The sequence below is a fragment of the Piliocolobus tephrosceles genome, chromosome 2 (genome assembly GCF_002776525.5).
Source record: "Piliocolobus tephrosceles isolate RC106 chromosome 2, ASM277652v3, whole genome shotgun sequence".
In the NCBI taxonomy this organism is placed as follows: domain Eukaryota; kingdom Metazoa; phylum Chordata; class Mammalia; order Primates; family Cercopithecidae; genus Piliocolobus; species Piliocolobus tephrosceles.
The window spans coordinates 92344082-92366417 of NC_045435.1; the positions used below are offsets into that span (position 1 = coordinate 92344082).

General features: G+C 36.8%; 1 protein-coding gene across 1 annotated transcript in view; it reads right to left on the minus strand.

Annotated features, from left to right (window-relative positions):
* The window catches only part of TOPAZ1 (testis and ovary specific PAZ domain containing 1), a 92060-nt gene that overhangs the window by 8590 nt on the left and 61134 nt on the right, over positions 1–22336 (minus strand). Inside the window, exons 13-18 of the mRNA XM_023231830.1 lie at positions 19456–19522; positions 18220–18394; positions 17096–17196; positions 13532–13697; positions 2600–2764; positions 485–688 (exon numbers count right to left, since the gene is read on the minus strand). Of these exons, the coding sequence (XP_023087598.1) occupies positions 485–688; positions 2600–2764; positions 13532–13697; positions 17096–17196; positions 18220–18394; positions 19456–19522 (878 nt within the window). The remainder of the gene's footprint in view (positions 1–484; positions 689–2599; positions 2765–13531; positions 13698–17095; positions 17197–18219; positions 18395–19455; positions 19523–22336) is intronic.

The following is a 22336-nucleotide window of genomic DNA, read 5'->3' on the forward strand; positions in this document are numbered from 1 at the left end:
ACTAAAAGCCATGTGAAAAACATATACCATGTTGCATTGTTATGACAGCCTTTGTGTTTCTGATGTGACCTGCTATTGAATATTCTTAGTTATAACAATTAGGGATACAGCAGAGATAAATAAAAACATGGATATTCTTTAAACTTCATTCTACCCAATTGTTTTATTCCTGTATTAATTTATAAGATATGCCAAACTGGTTCTATCCTGTTCTTTGTTCCCTTTGCTCGCCCTCTAGCGGACAAGCTACTGTGCAAGAAATAAAGATTGGAAATTGGAAAGACTGGAAATAAGGAAAGCAATTGCAAACAGAAGAGAAACAATAGGCTTCAAAAGAGAGCACAGATCTGTTGAGATCACTACATATGAATATGTATTACTGCTCTTTTAATACATATAAATATCTAATCTTAAATATTATAAATTCTAGGTTAGAGAATCAAATTATAAACCAATATATTAAAACATTTTAAATGTAACTTACTTTTGTAGTGGGCTCTGGCTTTGAGCCATAAATGACTCCTTCCTAAAGAAGTAATTAATCTTCTAAGAAAGGAAAAATCAATAGGGATGCTCTTTGAAATCATGAATTCCGCCACAGAGGATGACATACCAAGAGTATTGCTTTCTATACAGGAACCTAGAAGCTTATTAAAAAGAAGGCTATATTGTGAGACTTCCACAGTTTCTGGAATGAAAAAAAAATGACATAATAAAATTGATTTATCTTAGTGTCTCAAACCTCCATCTCATACTCCTTTTTATTTCTCCTCCCCTTGACCCTTTCTTACCCATTATAGGAGTCACAGTCACTAAAATGCAATCATGTTATATATTCTCTTTATTTTTCTTCTCCTTTTTCGAGACAGGTCTCACTCTGTCGGCCAGGCTGGAGTGCAGTGGCACGATCTTGGCTCACTGCAACCTTCACCTCCTGGGCTCAAGTCATCCTCCCGCCTCAGCCTCCTGAGTAGCTTGGACTACACGTCCACCAGGCCTGGCTAATTTTTATATTTTTTGCAGAGATGGGGTTTCACCATGTTGCCCAGACTAGTTTCATATTCCTGGGCTCATCTACAGCCATATCACCCTGAATGCACCCATATCGTCTGATCTCAAATTCCTGGGCTCAAGTGAACTGCCTGCCTCGGCCTCCCAAAGTGCTGGGATTACGGGCATGGGCCACGGTGCCCAGCCTATCTTACATATTCTCTCAGTAAGAAATGAAAAAGCATTTGACAAAAGAAAAACCATTAACTTCCTTTGCAACAGAGAAGATAAAAAGAAGATTGACAAAAATTTCAGAAGATGCCTTAAGACCTCTGTATTTGATCCCCACGTGTGACTGTGTATCTGCAGTGTCTTGAATAATTTCTCAATTCTGTTCATATTATATCTACAGTTCAGACCTTAGCCTTATATATCCCTCGAGTAAAAATAAATAATCTCCTAATAAATATTTACTGCCAAATTTAAAACAATCCTTTAATGGGTTTTCTATTCCTTCAGTCATTCTTAGAAGAAAAAGAAGTCATCTTAGAGACTTCTCTTTTATTCCTTATATTCAGTCAGTTGGGTCTGTGAGCTAGACTGTAGTTCTTTACTGCTTTAGAATCTTTTAGTTATCCAGGCCTTATCAGCAAATTAATCTCTCTACTTTTAGTCTTTTCCTAAACACTACTGCCAGAAGAACTTTCCCGAAACACCAACTTCATTATATCACTCCCTAGACCCAAAATTCTAGTGACCCCTTTTTATACACAGAGAATAAAACTCCTTTAGTCTGACATTTAGGGTCTTCCAAAATCTCGCACAACTATCTGTCTAATCTCCCTATTACTACTTTATTTCATTACCAACTAATTGAATATTAAAAGATTGCTAGATAGCAGTCATTGGGCCAGGAATACCAAGGTAAAGAAAATAGTACCATCTTGATTGTTTCTCCTTATATACCATCACTTTATATAAGGAGAAACAGATAAGAACACTAATTACAATATAGGAGCACAGTGGAATTAAGTGGGAAAATGAAAATTTATAGATAATACGATGAAAGTACTGAGGGGAGGCCCTCAAGTTAACGTTTTCAACATCTTCTGAACCTATCACATAGCTCATTCTTGACCCAAAGCTTTTGCTCATGGACACCCAACATTCAAGAGTACTAACTACCATTGCCCACATTGGTGTTTCTTTGAACTTGGCATCTGTTTCATTTCCTCCATTTCTTTCAAGTTTACCTTTGTTCCTAGGTAATGTAAACTAAGTTCTGTATTTATTCAGTGATAAGAGTAAAAGCTTGCTCGGGGCATTTAAATATATTGTCTGCTGATGACAGAAGTAGGGAAAAGGGAATGATAAAAATGCTTGTCTTAGGAGCTGCTGACAAACAACCCAAAGATAAGCATCTCAGATTTTTTTAAACCATCAGGAATGCATATTCAATTTGCAAAGAACACATTTTTCAGAAAACTACTTCATTAAAAAATATGCTGGAATATAAAACTCAATCAAAACAGGTGGATAACTGTTTCTTATTAACAGTTAAACACCAGATGGGCAACACATAATTAAGATAGACTTTTAAAAAACATACCTTGGGAATTTTGAAAACCTGGTAGATTCTGCAAAACTTCAAATGTCTGTCTATAAAGGCTCTTGGCTAAGGTTTCATGTGCAATTGTACAGAGCAAATTATGTCGATTAAGCACATCCAGTCTATCACAAGGCCATAGAGGCGTATCGATTATCCATTCTGACTCTTCCAAAAAGAAAAAAATATGAGTAGTTTATACCATGAAAATGACACTTAACAGTATAATCACAAGTAATATTTCAAAATATTTTTTGGAGAAATAGGCAAAACTTAAAGAAGATAACCATGGCTCAAATGTATTAGAAATAACGTATATAGTGATGATCATCATCTGAAGAAGATGCAAGCGAATGGCCACTTTGTTAAACTTATTTTTAATTAATTCTTCATCTAAGTGTACTAGTCAATTACCAATTTTAAAGGTAATGTTTATTTTTTATACAAAAAAGTTCAGATTATCACAAATATTTGCTATAACATAAAATATTATTCGTGTGGACAAATTTAACAATTTCACAATAAATAATTTAGTTTTTGGTATTACTGGGGAACAGTTTTTCTTTTCTTTTTTTTTTTTTTTTTGAGATGGAGTCTCATTCTGTTGCCCAGGCTGGAGTGCAGTGGCTCAATCTTGGCTCACTGCAACCTCTGCCTCTCAGGTTCAAGCGATTCTCCTGCCTCAGCCTCCTGAGTAGCTGGGACTACAGGCACATGCCACCACACCCGGCTAATTTTTTGTATGTTTAGTAGAGTCTGGGTTTCACTGTGTTAGCCAGGATGGTCTCAATCTCCTGACCTTGTGATCCGCCTGCCTTGGCCTCCCAAAATGCTGGGATTACAGGTGTGAGCCACCTCGCTCAGCCAGTGAATAGCTTTTCTTAACAATTTCTATTTTAAAAACAATTTATATTATGAAATCATTGTTGTATACAGAAGAATATCTAATATACGTTATAAAAGCATAACAATAACATTAACTCCTATGTACCCATCACACCCATCCTAGGACTCTCAAACGAACAGATCTCAGACCCTCTTTAAAAAAAGAGAATATGACCTATAATGCTGAAGTTCCTTAATTTCTGCCCTGATTTTCACATTGAGAAAAACAATGGGAGACTGTAGTACAGAACACTGAGGTACTAAGATGTTAGAAATGTCAATATTTTATCATTTACCTAATTTACTCAATCATTATACACATAGTGAAACATTACCCTATATAACATTCAAATCACATTTTGGTGCTCTTTTTCAATTGGACTAACTGTAGAAGTAATCTTTTTATTTTGTGGCTTTCCCAGCATAGTGAATGTAAAAAGTATTGAAGAAAAAGTTGATAATTCAAATACATCATGACAAAAGAAAGCTTTCAGTAGTATAAAGCTTTAAAAAGGAGCTTTTCAATTACTAGAGTCCACTTGATTGATTGACCTAACAGAGTTATACTATGTGTTAAGAATGTTCTAAGTGTTTTAAGAATATTAACTCACTTAGACACTTTCATTAATTTGCTCCTACATTTGCTGAAATTTTAATATAGAGAGAAATGTAAATGAACTTAATATCTTCAAAGACTGTATGATCATCTGTTAAACACAATTCCCATTAAAAGTAAAACTGTTAGTTCACCATTCCTTATAAATTGAATTTTACTTTGAATAAGTTCAATTATTTTTTTATCTGTTAGATATATCCCATGTACAAAAAGTAGACTATGTAAACCTTTTCTTATAAAAATTGCATCGTTTTCCTTTATTTAATACTTAGTCTTTATATTTAAGGGAGGATAATGGTCACATTTTTTGGAAAGTATATATGGTATTTTAGCAGATTCATTTAAAAATTTTATCAAACTGTTTAGGTATACAAAAAAATCTGACCTAGCATGCTCTCTCCCCACATCATCTCCCTGTCTAGGTTTTTGGGTTTTTCCTGTGTTTTCTTTTTCTTTTTTTTTTAACCTGTTCAGTGCTACCAATCAACCAACAGTCTGTGAGGGGCAGCACGGAATCAGGCAGCAGGGTTCTTCCCTGCTTGCCTTGGTTCCTTTGCAGGACTGAGCCACCTGGCTGTGGGGGAAGGCGTCAAGCTGTATCCCAACACGTGTAGGGTGATGGTCCCTGCTGGCACATCCAGGTTGTGGGCTGACCTGTGCTGGGGAGAACAGACCTGGACATGGAGGGGAACTGCTCCCCAAAGGTTTCCAGTTGCCTCTCCTCTTTCCACTTTTGTCAGCCAATCAGTGTGTGGTTTCTGTGCCACAAAGGCTTCAGGAAGTATTAAAAAAAAATATATATATATATATATATATATATATTTTTATAGGCCTCCTTAAGTGTTGGGATTACAGGTGTGAGCCACCATGCCCACACCCCTCAGTAGGTTTTAAGGAGCCCCAGCCCTTCTTCTCCCCTTCCGGGCCTGACCAGCTATACTGCTTCATCACCCCTGGCCACAGGCCCTGCCAAGTACTACACAGGGATTCCCACCCAAGGGCCCCGCACCATGAAATAATGTGAAATACTGACCGTGGACCAAATACAATAAAACTTCTGTTTTTAAGATGAAAAAAATATCTGAGTAAGCTGATTATTCTATGTATCAAAGTTGACTGAAACCGGTAACTGAGAAGTCACTTGGAAATTAATAGCTTTAAATTTAATCCAGCTAGTTCACAATTCTACCAACATAAATACTTTTATGAATATTTTATGAGAACTCGTATGAGAATTAAATTCCCAAGAATAAGAAACAGTTTACTAGTGGACTTAATACTATTTTTACAACAGTAAAAGTTGTTATAGCATTCATCTTCATGTTTTTCTCTATTTCACATTTGGGAAATATTTTCTATTTATCTAAAATCTCAGAATCAAAGGGAGAGCATATTTTCCATAATAGCCTATTTTTATCCACTTACCTTCCGACATATGCACGTTTAATCATTACTCATGCAAGATTTTGAATACACACACTGGGAACATAAAACTATTAAATGAATTTCCAGGCTAGTCAGTGAGAATATCAAACAAATAATTATCCTTTACAACAGTGAATACTAAAATGGGGGAATATCTAAAGATACCTATTTTTCCCTTAAGGTATATATTTATTTTCATTTATTATTTTGTGACCAAGTCTTGCTCTCTTGCCCAGGATGGAGTGCAGTGGCACGATCCTGGCTCACTGCAACCTCCGTCTCCCAGGTTTAAGTGATTCTCGTGTCTCAGGCTCCCAAGTAGCTGGGATTACCAGCGTCCGCCACAACGCTAGGCTAATTTTTGTATTTTTCGTAGCAACAGGGTTTCACCACGTTGGCCAGAGTGGTCTCGAACTCCTGACCTCAAGTGATCTGCCTGCCTCAGCCTCCCAAAGTGCTGGGATTACAGGCATGAGCCACTGCGCCTGGCCAAGGTATACATTTAATATAATCCAATCAAATTTCCTACAGAACTGTATTAAAACTCGATCCAGTAATTCTGAAATTCACTCAAAGAATAAACAAGAATAGCAAAGAATAATTTAGAAGAGGAGTGAGAGCGGATAGACAAATGGAGACAAGTGGAGAGAGGATAGACAAATATCACATATTCTAAGATTTTATTAAATTAAAAGAGCATCGTGCTAGCATAGAAACACAGAGATGCTTGGCAGAAAGGTGCAGAAACAGACCCAACAGATTCAAGATTCTAATATATGATAAAAACGGCATTTCAAGTAAATGAGTAAAGGATGAAATGGGAAAACATTTGTGGGAAATAAATAAAATTAACTTCCCATCTCATACCAAAATTTAAAACTAACAACAAATGAAAAAATTAGAAGAACATATGGATGAATATGTAACTTCGAGATGACTAAGGACAGCCTAAAAGCATGATATAAAAAAATTATTAAATATTTAAAAAGCAGCACTTTATATTAAGTAGAAAACATGCCAGTAGGCAAAAGAAAACAAAAAATGCAAAAAAATCATAAAGTTAAAGAAAAATGAAAAGCTAGGAAAAATATTTGTAAATGCCCAACAGATCAAGGACTAGTATCTTTAATATGTAAAACTACTGCAATGTAAAAGGGACATTATTATACAGTATGATATTTCCTAAGTGTGATATACACATCATTGATGGTACCTGAAAACTTTAGGTGTTACATTAGAATTTTAATTTAGTTGTATATTTAAAAAATTAGGCTGGGCGCGGTGGCTCAAGCCTGTAATCCTGGCACTTTGGGAGGCTGAGACGGGCGGATCATGAGGTCAGGAGATCAAGACCATCCTGGCTAACATGGTGAAACCCCGTCTCTACTAAAAAATACAAAAAACTAGCCAGGTGCGGTGGCGGGCGCCTGTAGTCCCAGCTACTCGGGAGGCTGAGGCAGGAGAATGGTGTAAACCCAGGAGGCGGAGCTTGCAGTGAGCTGAGATCCAGCCACTGCACTCCAGCCTGGGCGACAGAGAAAGACTCCGTCTCAAAAAAAAAAAGAAAAAAAAAATTATAAAGATCACATTAAATATGAAAATCACAGTAAATCTGTGATTTCACAAATATTTGGATGAGGCCAAGTTGCTTGATTTACTTTTAAAAAATGTTTATTTTATTTATTTTTTTGAGACAGTTTCTCACTCTGTTGCCCAGGCTAGAGTGCAGTGGCATGATCACTGCTCAATGCAGACTCGACCTCTGGGGCTCAAGCAATCCTCCCACCTCAGCCTCCTGAGTAGCTGAGACTACAAGCATGTGCTACCATGCCTGGCTATTTTTTTTTTTTTTTAATTTCATAGAGACAGGGTCTCACTATGTTGCCCAGGCTGGCCTTAAACTCCTGAGCTCAAGTGATCCAACCACCTTAGCCTCCCAAAGTGCTGGGATTACAGGTGTGAGTCACTGTGCCTGGCCTTAAATGTTTATTTTTAAAATATAAATGTTTACTACAAAAAACCCAAGCAAAACAGAAAAGTACAAAGAAGTATTTTAGAAATAATTAAAAATCCCACGACTGCAAATAACCAGGGTTCACATTTGGTGAAAATTATTTGAGAAAGAGGTGTTAATAACCTAAGTAGTAGGTCTTGATGAGTAGATATAAGTGGAACTGTGGTGTTCAATCAAAGACTGAAGATGGCCTGGTCTAACACAGCTTTGTGCTGGGGAGATCCATCCACTGATTGAAAATGGAGATGCTGGACATGGTGGCTCAAGCCTGTAATCCCAGCAGTTTGGGAAGCCAAGGGAGGCGGATCACCTGAGGTCAGCAGTTCGAGACCAGCCTGACCAAATGGAGAAACCCTATCTCTATTAAAAAAAAAAAAAAAAAAAAAATTAGCCAGACATGGTGGCGCACACCTGTAATCCCAGCTACTCGGGAGGCTGAGGCAGGAGAATTGCTTGAACCTGGCAGAGGCTACAGTGAGCTGAGATCACGCCATTGCTCTCCAGCCTGGGCGACAGAGCAAGACTCCGTCTCAGAAAAAAAAAGAAAAGAAAATGAAGACAACACGTTTTTTCTTAAATGATTTTTCTTAAATATTAACATTGTTTATATGCTTACATTAGTACTGTAGTCACTGGCACTGGTCCACATGTGTGAGCTAAACTTTATGCTAAATTTCATAGTATAAACACACACACACACAAACCACACACACACACTTTCAAAACTTCCAACCATTTCCTCCTTGGAAGGTATAAAGATACATAAACGAAGAAAATCCATCCATCCATCCACCCACCCACACACCTCAACTAATATTTACTAAATATTTACTCTGTGCCAGGTACCACCACAGGTGAAATACTCTAAATGTAATTAACTTTCAAAAACATAAAATGGTAGTGTTTATAGCAGTGGTTAACAAACATAGGGGAGAGACTTGAGGGAGTATGGTTTAGGAACACAGGTAAGGTATGAGAAAACGTCACTACGTGAGAGTGCTATAGGGCAGTGGTCCTCAAAGTGAGGTCCCCAGATCGGCAGCATCCATAACATCTAAAAACCTGACAGACATGCAAATTTTTAGGACCCACCCCAGATTTAATGAATCATAAAATCTGTGGGTGGGCCCAGCAATATGTGTTTTAACAAGCCCTCTAGAGAATTCTGATGATCAAGCTTGAGAACCCCTGTCTTAGATTTACCAAACAAGCTCAGTACCACCATTTTGCTCAGGAGCTTGACTATCTTAGGTTTGGATCTGTTTGTGTAGTTTGTGCTTCTGATCTAGTTGCAATTTTATGAAGTCTATTTAGAGGAAAAACTAGGAAAACAATAGTACTGGTGTAGTAGTTAAAAATATGGACTTTGCAGTCAGACAGACCTGGATTGGAATTCCTGCCCTACACTTATTTGTTGTGTGATCTTCTCTGAACCTCAGCGTCCTCATCTTGGGATACCATTACCTACGCTACGGGGTTAGTATTGATTAGATGAGATGACACAAGTAATACACTTAGCACAATGCTTGGTAGATAGTGAATACTCACATTATTATGAAACCAATAATGAAGAGAAATGCTAAATTCAGAAAACAGACCAAGAACATAAAGAGGCAATTCACAAAAAAATAAGCTCCAGATGGGGAAAAAATTTCTTTAATAATTAAATGCAAAGTAAAGCTGTGAATATAACTTTTGCTCTATCAAACTAGCAGAGAGATAAGAAAATAATACTAATTGTAGGCAAGGGTATTTCATAAGCTGCATCTTCATATACTGTTAAGAAAACTGTAATTACTACAGTCTAACTGAAGGTGTAGAGGACTTTTATAGTCTACTCACAGAGAAAAGACCTGGAATGGAATGTACTGAATAGCTAGATTAGGGTTTGCATAACCTAGATAGTATCAGGCACTAACATCTGGAACTGTTAAGTAATATCTGCACCTGTAATCCCTAAAAGGACATGTTTGTATAGAAGCTACATCTGAATGAAATAGCTCTCTAGGATTTTCTAATAAAGGGCCAGGCGGGGGTGGGGGGGCTTTTTTTTTTTGAGACAGAGTCTCGCTTTGTCGCCCCAGGCTGGAGTGTAGTGGTGTGATCTTGGCTCCGCCTCTCGGGTTCACGCCATCCTCCTGCCTCAGCCTCCCAAGTGGCTGGGACTACAGGTGCCTGCCACAACGCCTGGCTAATTTTTTTTCGTATTTTTAGTAGAGGTGGGGTTTCACTGTGTTAGGCAGAATGGTCTTGATCTCCTGACCTCGTGATCCGCCCACCTTGGCCTCCCAAAGTGCTGGGATTACAGGTGTGAGCCACTGTGCCCGGCCCCGGGGAGCTTTCTAATAAACCTGAAATAACATCTGCAAATCTGAAAAAGGGCAAATTTGTTGACATTTACCAAGAAGCTTTAAAATCCCTTTGCCCTTTAACACAGCAATTCCATCAGAATTTATCCTAAGGAAAAGTAAGATTCAGCGGTGATGTTTAGCAGGGATTACTGTTTATAACTGAAATCTGAAAAACAAGCTAGTTCAGTAAAAGTGGATTCATGGATCAAAAGACAGATCTATCCATCTGTCTGTTTATAAGATAGAAAACCATGCAGCCCAGTAAGTGATGCTGTCGAAAAATTTTTCACTGAAAGGCCACTGCCTGAAAAAAAATGCAGAGTATAAAAGTGTCTGTATAACAACATTAAAGTGGATAATGGCAATTTCTGGGTGACCAAATGATAAGGGATTTTTATTACTAGTTTTGCTTATCCAGGTTTTTATATTTATTAATATGTATTACTTATATAAAGGCAATAAGTTATTTCAAAATTCAAAGGCAGTTTCTCAATAAATGGCATAACTTTTTTACAAAATTTGATTATAGAGAGCTAAGATACTTATTTTTCAGCCTCTGAACAAAGATTATAAAATGATGGTCTTGAAACCATTTTATATTTTAATACTTTTTAATGTTGGTATTGGGAGACAGCATGGGAGGAATCTGTTGCTCATTTGCAGGATAAAAAGCACTAGTATGAGAAAGAGTTTGAAATGTCAAAGTAAAATGCCAAAACAATAGACTTCTTCTCACCATCAAGTCTGCCACCCACCAAACAAAAAAAAATGTGTGAGATATTCTACATTTCTCAAACTTGAGTAATGTATGTAACCCTATCTTTTGTAAATTCGGTAGGTAATAAAGGCATATTTTTAAAAAGGATGTACGTAAAATGTTAATCTGCTACTCTGTCCTCCAAGCACTCAATTTCTCTTCCCAGAGGCAGAGGCAGAGGCAGCCACTATTACTAGTTTCTTGTGCATCCTTCTACAAATATTTTAAGGGTATATAAGCAAATACGTATTTATCCATTGTATTATTATTTGTATTCAAATGGTAGCAACTGCTCTGTACTTTCTTTTTTTTTTTTTTTTTTTTTTTTGCACTTTGCAATACATCTTGAAGATCATTCCAAATGAACACTTACAGATCTGCCTCATTCTGCTTTATCATATGGCTATAACACAGTTCAACTGGTATGAATGAGCATTTAAGCCACCTGGAATCCCTTGTTACCATTGTTGGTGTAACAAAATATTCCAGATAATTTAATATGCATACCTTTGTAAACAGGTATAAATGTGTATGCAGTACAAATTCCTAGAAATGGAATTAGTAAATGAAAAAAATGCGTTTTAAACTTTTGACATTTATTTTGCCAAAAAGCTCCTAAAGACAACCTCTTGAATGTCTATTTCTCTATACCTTCACAAAAAGCGTATCACTAAACTTCGATCTTGATAGTCTAATGGGTTCAAAATGGTGTTTGTAATAGTAATGTATTCTCTTATTACAAGTGAGTATTAATCTCACTTATTATTAGTGAGATTGAGCCATTTGTATTTCCTTTCTTGGGAATGGCCTGTTCACTATAGAGCCCTTTTAAGAATTAAAAAATTCTAGAAACAACTGAGCATACTTCTGTGGGCTCTTCTTTTGTAGAAATAAAATTTTACTTAAGAAAATTATGTTAGTTGAAACTGTCACTGCAAAAAAAGAACACTGCTTATAATTGATAGAAGTTTAAAGTTAGTCTAAAAACAGAAACACTGAAATTTAAAACAAAATCTCCAAAAATCACTCCACATTCCTCCCACAAACTCTCCCAGTTTCTAGTTTGAGAAAGACTGGTTTTGCCACAAACTTTTAGACAGGAGGTTCCTATCATAAGGTGACTCAAGTTCATTTTTATCAACTATTTTCCCCTTCCCATTTCTTGCCACATCGCTTCTTTCCTCACAGAGCTTGTGAGCACTGGCTTGTATTTCACTAATTTCTATTTTGGTATTTTGGTACTCTTCCCACTTAGGAAAACTCACTGACTATGTTTAAGTTGAAGAATACCTTTACAAACAAGCTTTTGAATGAAGCCTACTCACAACCTCTGTATTAAACCCTCAGCACTGAATATATACAAGATATTTTATATACATATATCTCCCATATATGAATCACATGTATATGTATGTATATATATATATATATATGTGCTAGTGTTTGTGTGTTAGTATGTTTTAGAGTTCTCCATTTGCTTTATTTATTGATTCCATCTTCCCACCTAAACTCTTGAGATCCTTGAGGTTTCTTCATTCTTATCCCACTTTATCAAATAAAATCTGCCTGATGATCCAAATAGCAAGAGCTATCATTAGCTTCATTAGTATCATAACACTATTGTGCTCTTTTTAATTTTTCTCATACTAAACTAACCTTATTTGTTCCTGCTGGCTTAATTTCACTGTAATTTCTGCTTAGAAGAATTGTCTTATCAAGGAAAGTAAGCTCTACTCATCCTGTTTTGAAGTCATGTTTGCCCATACATATGAAGATAGAGTTTATGCATACTGCAATCAGGATTTCCATTTTACACAGCGGCTGAAGCCTGGGTTCTGAAGCTGGATTGTCTGGGTTTGAATTTGGCCTCCATTCCTTATTTGTTATGTCATTTTGGGCAAGTTGGTTAATATCTCTGACAGCATTTTCTTATCAATAAAATGGGGGTTCTAATAGTTCCAAATTCAGGGTTGTATGAAGATTAATTGGGATAATTCAGGGAAAGCATTTAGTATGGAGTCTAGGCCATAGCAAGAACGAGGTTTTGGTTTTTTTGGTTTTGTTTTGTTTTTTTGAGATAGAGTCTCATTCTGTCGCCCAGGCTGGAATGCAATGGCATGATCTCGGCTCACTGCAACCTCTGCCTCCTGGGTTCAAGCGATTCTCCTGCCTCAGCCTCCTGAGTAGTTGGGATTACAGGCTCCCACCACCACGCCCAGCTAATTTTTGTACTTTTAGTAGAGATGGGGTTTCTCCATGTTGGTCAGGCTGGTCTCAAACTCCTGACCTTAGGTGATCCACCCACCTCGGCCTCCCAAAGTGCTGGGATTACAGGAGTGAGTCACCACACCCGGCCCAGCAAGAACTAGTGTTTTTTTTGTTTTGTTTTGTTTTTTGACAGAGTCTCGCTCTGTCTCCAAGGCTGGAGTGCAATGCAGTGGTGTGATCTCAGCTCACTACAACCTTCATCTCCTGGGTTCAAGCAATTCTCCTGCCTCAGCCTCCTGAGTAGCTAGGATTACAGGCGCGCATCACCATGCCCGGCTAATTTTTGTATTTTTAGTAGAGATGGGGTTTCGCCATGTTGGCCAGGCTGGTCTTGAACTCCTGACCTGAGGTGATCCACCTGCCTTGGCCTCCCAAAGTGCTGGGATTACAGGTGTGAGCCACCTCGCCCGGCCAAGAACTAGTTTTTAAACGAACAAAGACTTTAACGCTAAGTTAACTTTCCCCTTTCAGTTTACATAACAACCTTTCCTACCCACATGTTCACTAGGGTTTAGACCAAACTATTAACAACAGTTCAATCAACTTAAGGTAAGTACAGAGACAAAAATGTATGACTAGTTTAACGAATTATTTTATGCTTGCATATATCAGGACTTACCCCTCATTACCCAAAGGGCACCATCTAGGCTTCCACTTTTTAGAAAAATTTCTGCTGCCACATTCACAATTTGACATCTTGATGCTAACTTCTCAGGCCCTGTAAGTCCTTTTAAACTTGCAAAGTGTATTTTTAATTCATATAGTTTATCTAAGACCTTCCTTCCCTAGAATAAAAATAAAGAACACTAATTGGGTATCAACCATTTACAGACACACAAAGTCACTGATAATTATTCACAAGCCAATTATCCAGTTTGAATCATCATACTAGACTGCTGGCTGTTAAGCTGCTCCAATACTCTTTCCTTAAGTCCCTTCCTGTTCAGCCATACAGATGAAAGGGAAAGAGGAACAAGCAAGGCTCTGCCTCATATTAACCACCCCTTCCCACCAATACCACCAGACCCCCTTTATCAGAAGCCTTCTTTGTATTTGTTTTATACACTGTACTTCTCCTTAAGATTTCATTTGATGAAAGGATTCTATGATTTAACATAGAAAACTACTGATTATATGTTTTTGCTCCTCTTCTGTTGGTCAATCTGGGATCCAGGAGGGAGAGACAGTAAAAATGAAAATAATTTGTTATCAAATTTAAACATACTCAGGAGGCTGAGATGGGATGGTCACTAGAGCCCAGAAGTTTGAGACCAGCCTGGGGAGTGTGGTGTAACCCCTGCTCTACCTCCCAAAAAATTTAGACAAAGAATGATAGTGAAAAAAAGGATAAAAGGTTAGCTAAAATTCTTAATTCAGTAGACTAATTATTTCATGTATTCTACTGAAAATTACCTTTGGTTTGGACATCAGAAATTGGACATATATCATTATTTTATATCATGGGTCAGCAAGCTTTTCCTGTAAATGGCCAGATAGTGATAGTTTAGGCTTTGCAGGCCACATTTAGTCTGCTGTACATTCTTTTTGATTGTTGTTTTTTTAAATTTATAACTCTTTAAAAATGTAAAAAAATTCTTAGCTTGAAGGCTGTACAAAAACAGGCTTTGGGTGAGTTCTCGCCCATGGGCCTTAGTGTACAGACCCTTGTTTTATATTCTATACTATTTGAATCAGATGCTTATTATGATGTCAAGGTACTTTCAAGATGACTGTATAAACGAGTGCATTTTTAAAGGGATATGTTTAGTTTACTGTCAATGATTTTATTTTTACATTCAAAAAAATAGGTTTCATTAAAAAATTCATACTAAGGTGATACAATAATTTTCTAAATAAAGTAGTTAAAATTTTTAATTAAAATAAAATTAACCAATCTACCAATGTCTTAAATAATAACCAAATAAAATTAAAATATACTCTAAAATTTCAGCAAAATTAGTCTGAGTTTCTTTTTTTTAATTTGAGATGGAGTCTATAAAGACACATGCACACGTATGTTTATTGTGGCACCATTCACAATAGCAAAGACTTGGAATCAACCCAAATGCCCATCAATGACAGACTGGATTAAGAAAACATGGCACATATACACCATGGAATACTATGCAGCCATAAAAAAGGATGAGTTCATGTCCTTTGTAGGGACATAGATGAAGCTGGAAACCATCATTCTGAGCAAACTATTGCAAGGACAGAAAACCAAGCATGGCATGTTCTCACTCACAGGTGGGGAACTGAACAAGAGTACACTTGGACACAGGGTGGGGAACATCACACACTGGGGCCTGTCGTGGGGTGGGGGGAGGGGAGAGGAATGGCATTAAGAGATGGAGTCTTGCTCTGTCACCCAGGCTGGAGTGCAATGGTGCAATCTTGGCTCACTGCAACCTCCACCTCCTGGGTTCAAGCAATTCTCCTGCCTCAGTCTCCCGATTAGCTGGGATTACAGGCATGCGCCACCACTCCCTGCTAATTTTTGTATTTTTTAGTAGAGATGGGGTTTCACCATGTTGGCTAGGCTGGTCTTGAACTCCTGACCTCAAGTGATCCCCCCGCCTCAGCCTCCCAAAGTGCTGAGATTACAGGCATGAGCCACTGCTCCCGGCCCAGTCTGAATTTTTATAAAGGATCTTCTTGTTAGGTAGTCCTCAAATTCCCAAGCATTAAATAGTCAAGAAATTAATGCTATGACCAACCTTAAACTTGATTGTTAGAGCAGACACAAGGTACACCTTGCCCACTCCAGGCATACCACACAGTAAGAGCTAAGCCTCCTGAAGACTTTTGAGCCTGGAGACCTTCTATACAACCATTCTAGGTTAAACATTTTTTTCTTTTTAATTCATGAATTTTGTAGGTATACATGTACTTAAATGTTATTGAACATATATATTCAATTGTGAAATAACCTCTTTATAAAAGTAGCAAGTAAAAACAGATATTCTTTAATAGTTAATTCAATGTGACCACAACTCTCTACTCTCTATATAACTCCATCCCTCAGCACTTCCTCCCTATTTTGGATTTCCCCATCCTCTTCTTGAACTTTATTGAGTCTATAACTCCAACTGCCACCTCAGGAATATCTAAAGAATGGTAATACAACATGGTCTTGAGTCACTAAACCACCTCTATGATAAGCTAAGCCACAAAGTTAGACATCAAGACATACGGTATATAGTGTTCCAAGATATTCTAAGAGGTGATTTTTAAGAAGTTCTGTTAATTGTGAGTATTCTGAGTTCATCTTAAGAAATGTGTCTTGGATGAGTGTGGTGGCTCACACCTGTAATCCCAGCACTTTGGGAGGCTGAGGTAGGTGGATCACCTGAGACCGGGAGTTCAAGACCAGCCTGACCAACATGGAGAAACCCTGTCTCTACTAAAAATACAAAATTAGCCAGGCATGGTGGCACATGCCTGTAATCCCAGCTACTTGGGAGGCTGAGACAGGAGAATCGCTTGAACCTGGGAGGCGGAGGCTGTGGTAAGCCAAGATTGCTCCATTGAACCCCAGCCTGGGCAACAAAAGAGAAACTGTCTCAAAAAATAAAAAAATAAAATAAAAAACCCACAAACAAAGAAAGGAGTCTTGAACCCTTCTAAAATTACAATACAACTGATACTCAGGTGTTGGCAAAATAATATGAATTGAAAATTACTTCAAATAAATATGACATTCAGCATGGGTTCTTAACCCATTTATGCCTAGTGTTACATTATTGGAACACTAAGCTTGTGGGAGTTATTTCTATCCTACTGCTCAAGGTCATCACCAAGGTCTGATTTTTCACACAAAAAAATTTGCAACCTCTGGCATAAATGGGTTAAGTGTTCCCTATACTAAGATTTTATTTATTTTTATAATAAAAATTATTTTTTAAAGATGGGAATCTGTCCATGTTGCCCAGGCTGGCATCAAACTCAGCTTCCTGAGTAGCTGGGACTACAGGTACACGCCACTGCATCCAGTTTGATATTTTAAACAGTAGCCATTTGCTTAATATACCATCTAATAAATCACTCACTAGCCTGGGTCCCATTTTCTCAGCTGTGAGGATTATTAGCAAACTGCTAATCTTCAGGGTTAACTTACATTCTATTCAAAATTTTAAAACTAGTACTCTCTATATCAAGCCAAGACAAAAACTTAAGGAAGTACCTTGGACCACTGCAACAGCTTGTGATAGAAGTACATAGCACTGATTCCGATTCTTCCCAGTACACCTTTATCTACTTTACTGTTTTGTGGATCTTTGCTAACTGAAACACAAATAGGCATATAAAAGAAGATAAAATAGTCACTTAAAATGACAGAAGAGGCAAATTAATACAGAATTATTGATACCACCATAAAGACCAGGTGTTGGCAAGCTGTGCCCTGTTTCTGTATAGCCTACAAGCCAACAATTGTTTTCCTGTTTTCAAAGCATCGTTTAAAGAGAAAATAAAACTATGTGATAGAGATGTTCAAAGTTCAAAACTATGTGGTGTGTTCAAAGTCTAAAATATTGACTATCTGGCTTTTTACAGAAAAAGTTTGCCAACTTCTGATAAAGTCTACAGTAGTAAAGAGCTCAGGTCAAAAACAAAACAAATTCAAAACTATATAAATTCTGTTGACATGTAAGAGTAAAGAGAGTAACAACTTAAATAATTCAAAAATTCAGGTGCTCCACTATAATTTGCTAACAATAGTTTTACCAATCTGAGTGAAAAGAAAAATAAGAATATGAAACATCTGATACTAAAACACCAATTCCTGACCTTTTCCCATAATCTAACTTAACAATAAATAGATGGAAAAATTCAGAAAGAGAAGGAAGAGTGTCTGAAGCCTGCATTAATTTATCCACAACATGGAAAATATTCAAGAGTTTTACATTCCTTTTTTTTTTTTTTTTTTTTAATTTTACGTTCTTGTTAAGAATACTGCCACTGGCCGAGCTGTGGCTTATGTCTGTAATACCAGTGCTTTGAGAGGCTGACATGAGAGGATCCCTTGAGCATAAGAGTTCGAGACTAGCCAGGGCAATGAAGCAAGACTCTGTGTCTACAAAAAACAAAAAAATTAGCTGGGTGTAATGATATGTGCCCGTAGTCCAAGCTACTTGGGAGGCTGAGGCAGGAGAAGTGCTTGAGCCCAGGAGTTCGAGGCTGTGGTGAGCTATGACCGCACCCCTGTACTCCAGCCTGGGTAACAGAGGAAGATCCTGTCTCTAAAAAACAAAAAAGAACACTGCACCATCCTCATACAAAATATTCAAGCCAATAGTTACATTTTACCTGTTTCAGCAAATTCACAAAAGGGAGTATCTGGTCTTTCATCTTCACAGTTTTTTGTGAGAGTTTCAGCAATGCAAGCACAAAATGTCTGGAAATCTGCAAATTTTTCACAGCCCATTTTTACGTTAATGTATAATTTTCCCAATTTGGTCCAGTCACCTTTTTCTTTACAATGCTATTAAAATTATTAAAAACAAAACAAAAGAGAAAGAAAAAGAATGAAAACTATGTCATTTATGCAAACACGTCTTTAGGGTCAAGCATATTTTAGGCATTAGATATACATAAATTAATAAGACAAAATCTGCAGATCTTATAAACTTACTGACAAGCATCACATCAATAACATACTATTGTAACTTTGCTTTTCTGGCTATAGTAAAGCCTCTATAAATTCCAAATAGCAATGCACATTTGTTTTAATTATCCAGGTCTTAAAGTATTTAACTGTATTTACCCCCAAACCTGAACCTGACAGTGGGGAGGGATTTATGGAAAACAGAGATGAGCAGCATAATTTGAACTGTCTCCACGGCAATGCATTATTTTACTACTTTTAGAAAGTGCATTTTAATGTTACCTGGCCATTTATAATTTGGGCCCACATATCGTTTTGGACACTACGTTTTACAAAAGTGGCCATAAAGTGAATTTCAGTCAACTTATTATCTTCGTACAATTTCTGTTATAAACTAAAAAAGTTTTTCACATCAAAAGTCTTAAGAATATAAAAGTACTAATTAAAACCAGAGGAACAATTACTACATGAATACAAAAATGATATTAAATTTAAAAGTAAAAATCATCCTGAAGGTCCTCATTTCTTATACGCTAAATGGTTGGAGAGTTCAGTGTAATCTGGGTTTTCCCCCATCATTTCGTGTATTGTAGCCATCCATGACAAGTACCTCAGCTTTCTTACGCACTCAGCAAGTCTGCCCAGCCTCAAGAATTAAAGACTAAGCTCTGAAATATTATTTCACTTTAATATAATTTTGAAACTGAACAAATTTTAGAATTATTTTTAATACAGTTCACAACTCTAGAAATTAAAATGTTTGCCTTTCAAAATATTAACTTGTAAGAGAAACAAAACTTCCTTTCCTTGAGCATTTTCGCTGTATAACAGCCACATTTCTAAAACTTCTCATAAAAGGGGGTTATTATTCAAGACTTTTTTGTTGCTATTGATTTGCGGAGATCCCAGCAATGTATTTAAAATAATAAATGTCATACCTCTAATTCATTCAAAGCTGAATCTAAATCACACTTCCAGTTCTTTTTAAATTGCCTCATCTGTAACCTTTAACAACAGAAAAGAGTTAATTATACTATATTCACCCCTTAAAAGTCACTGCCGCTTCTAATTAATCTGTCCTATAGTTTATAAGAAACCAGAGGAAAAAATGAATGTATATAATATGCTATAAACATTCTTCAGAGCTGAAAAAAGGCAGCTATACAGACACCTACTTTATATTATTTCCTCCCCAAAACAGTAAGAAAGAAAAAGCAAATTCCACATGAAATCATACCTTCAGCCTAATTTGTACACAGAGCATGTCAAAACTTCAAAATAACTGTGACTAAAAGGAGAAAAAAAAAAACCAAATCCTGGCACATGATCTCTACTGCTCCTGCCCTAACCTTACTGCTCCTATCCTACCCTTACTGCTCCACAGGATTTGTGGCAATCAAAGACAGACCAAACAAAAACAGAGCAAGTAAACACACAAAACCTGATGGGGAGAATTGAAGAGGGAAACTACCAGAAAGATTTAACAATGATTTAAAAATACTGCTACAAAGACTAAGTCCACATTAAGTTTGAAAATGCTAAAAAAAAAAAAAAAAAAAAAAGCACGTCTGGGTAGATCAGAACCACGAGGAAGGATCTTAAAAGTCTGTGTGATTTAAAGAAGACAATTTTTGAAATGCATAGTTTTTGGAAAAGAATAAAAGACAAAAATGAAAGAAACACCCTTTGGCAATTAGAAGAAAAGAAAAGAAAAAGGCAGAGGAAATAAGAAGGTGCCATTGAACTAGGAATATTATGTAATACCCAAATATGAGTTCATCAATTTTGGTAATTTATCTAGAGCGTTAAGAAGGAAGAACATACTATCACATTTGGGATTAAGAAAAAAAACCCCAATTTTCTAACTCCTTTTATGAAGCAAGTGTAACTAATATTTAAACTAGATAGCCTGTGTCAGGTGGCTCACACCAGAAATCTCAGCACTCTGGAAGGCCGAGGTGGGCAGATCCCTTGAGCCCACAAGTTTGAGACCAGCCTGGTTACCATAGTGAATCCTACCTCTGAAAAAATTAGCTGAGTATGGTGGCATGCACCTGTAGTACCAGCTACTTGGGAGACTGAGATGGGAGGATAACCTGAGCCCAGGAGGTCCAGGCTGCAGTGAGTTGTAACTGCATTACTGCACTCCAGCCTGGGAAATAGAGCAAGATCCTGTCTCAATCCATCAATAGTCAAACAAAAAACAATAGCTTTTATAGATACAAAAGAAATTACATAATGATACAGAAAATCTCATTTACAATAGCACCCAAAATATTAAGTACTTACACAAGGAAAATCATAAAACACTCCTGAAAGACACATTACTACTACATGGAGTTAGGAAGTTTATACTAAATATAGGGAGAAGCGTATATGCAAGAAGATCCAGGAAAACACTGAAAAACGATGAAAAAGAATTATCCTTACCAAATATTAAAACATACTATTAAAGCTTCTGTAGTTACTATAGTGTGGTTCCAGTGCAGGAACAGGCAAACAGGCTAGTGGAATAAAATACAAAGTTGAGAAACAGACCCCATTGTATATGAAATTTAGTATATGATAAGGGTGGCATCTCAAATCACTGGAGACAAATATGGACATTTTATTTTATTTTATTTTATTCATTATTTTTTGAGACGGAGTCTTGCTCTGTTGCCCAGGCTGGAGTGCAGTGGCGCTATCTCCGCTCACTGCAAGCTCTGCCTCCCAGGTTCATGCCATTCTCCTGCCTCAGCCTGCTGAGTAGCTGGGACTACAGGCACCCGCTACCACACCCAGCTAATTTTTTTGTATTTTTAGTAGAGACGGGGCTTCACTGTGTTCGCCAGAATGGTCTCGATCTCCTGACCTCGTGATCTGCCCACCTCGGCCTCCCAAAGTGTTGGAATTACAGGTGTGAGCCACCATGCCAGGCCAAGATGGACATTTTAATACATGTTGTTGGGAAAGTTGGATAATCATTTGGAAAAAACAAAACTGAATCAATTTCACACAACATACCTAAGAGAAAAAACTCCACGTAGATTAAAAATCTAACTGTTAAAATGAAATCATACAAGTAGTAGAAGAAAACATGTGCCAGTTTGCCTAAAACCTTCGTGTAGAGAAATGATGACTCAAAATCCACATGCAATAAAACATAACTTTGACTCAGAACTGAGAAAAAAGATTGAAATATAAGGTTGCATAAAAATAAAACTTTTTGCATGGTAAAAAACACTAGAAGGTCAAAAGACAACTGACAAACTGGAAGAAAAATTGCAATATATACTACAAAGGGTTAATACCTGTACTATACTAAGAACTCTAAAAGTTTAAGAACCAAAGAACCAAAACCTAATAGAAAAAGGGGGGGAAAAAAGTGAAGAGTTCACATAAAACATGTAAAAATAGCCCTCAATTATATGAATAGAAAATGCTCAAATTCATTCATGAGAGAAATGCAAACTAAAACAGTATTTGTCACCTAATAGATTAGCAAACATTAAAAAACATTCTAATACATTACATTAGAAAGCTAGGCTGAAAAAGGCAGTCTCATATTTCTGATGGGAACACAAATGAGTACAATTATTCTCTAGGAAAATTTGGCAATACCTAACAAAAGTTATATATACTTACCTTTGAAAGTTATAAGTTATATACTTATCTTCACAATTTTTTTACTTTTAAATAAGCTCACAGGAATTTCCAAAAATAGTATATAAAGTCCTGTGTACTCTTCACCCAGCTTTTTCCAATAGTGACATTTTATATACTATCAGGAAACTGACTCTGGTACAATAGTGTTAACTACAGGCCTCATTCAGTTTT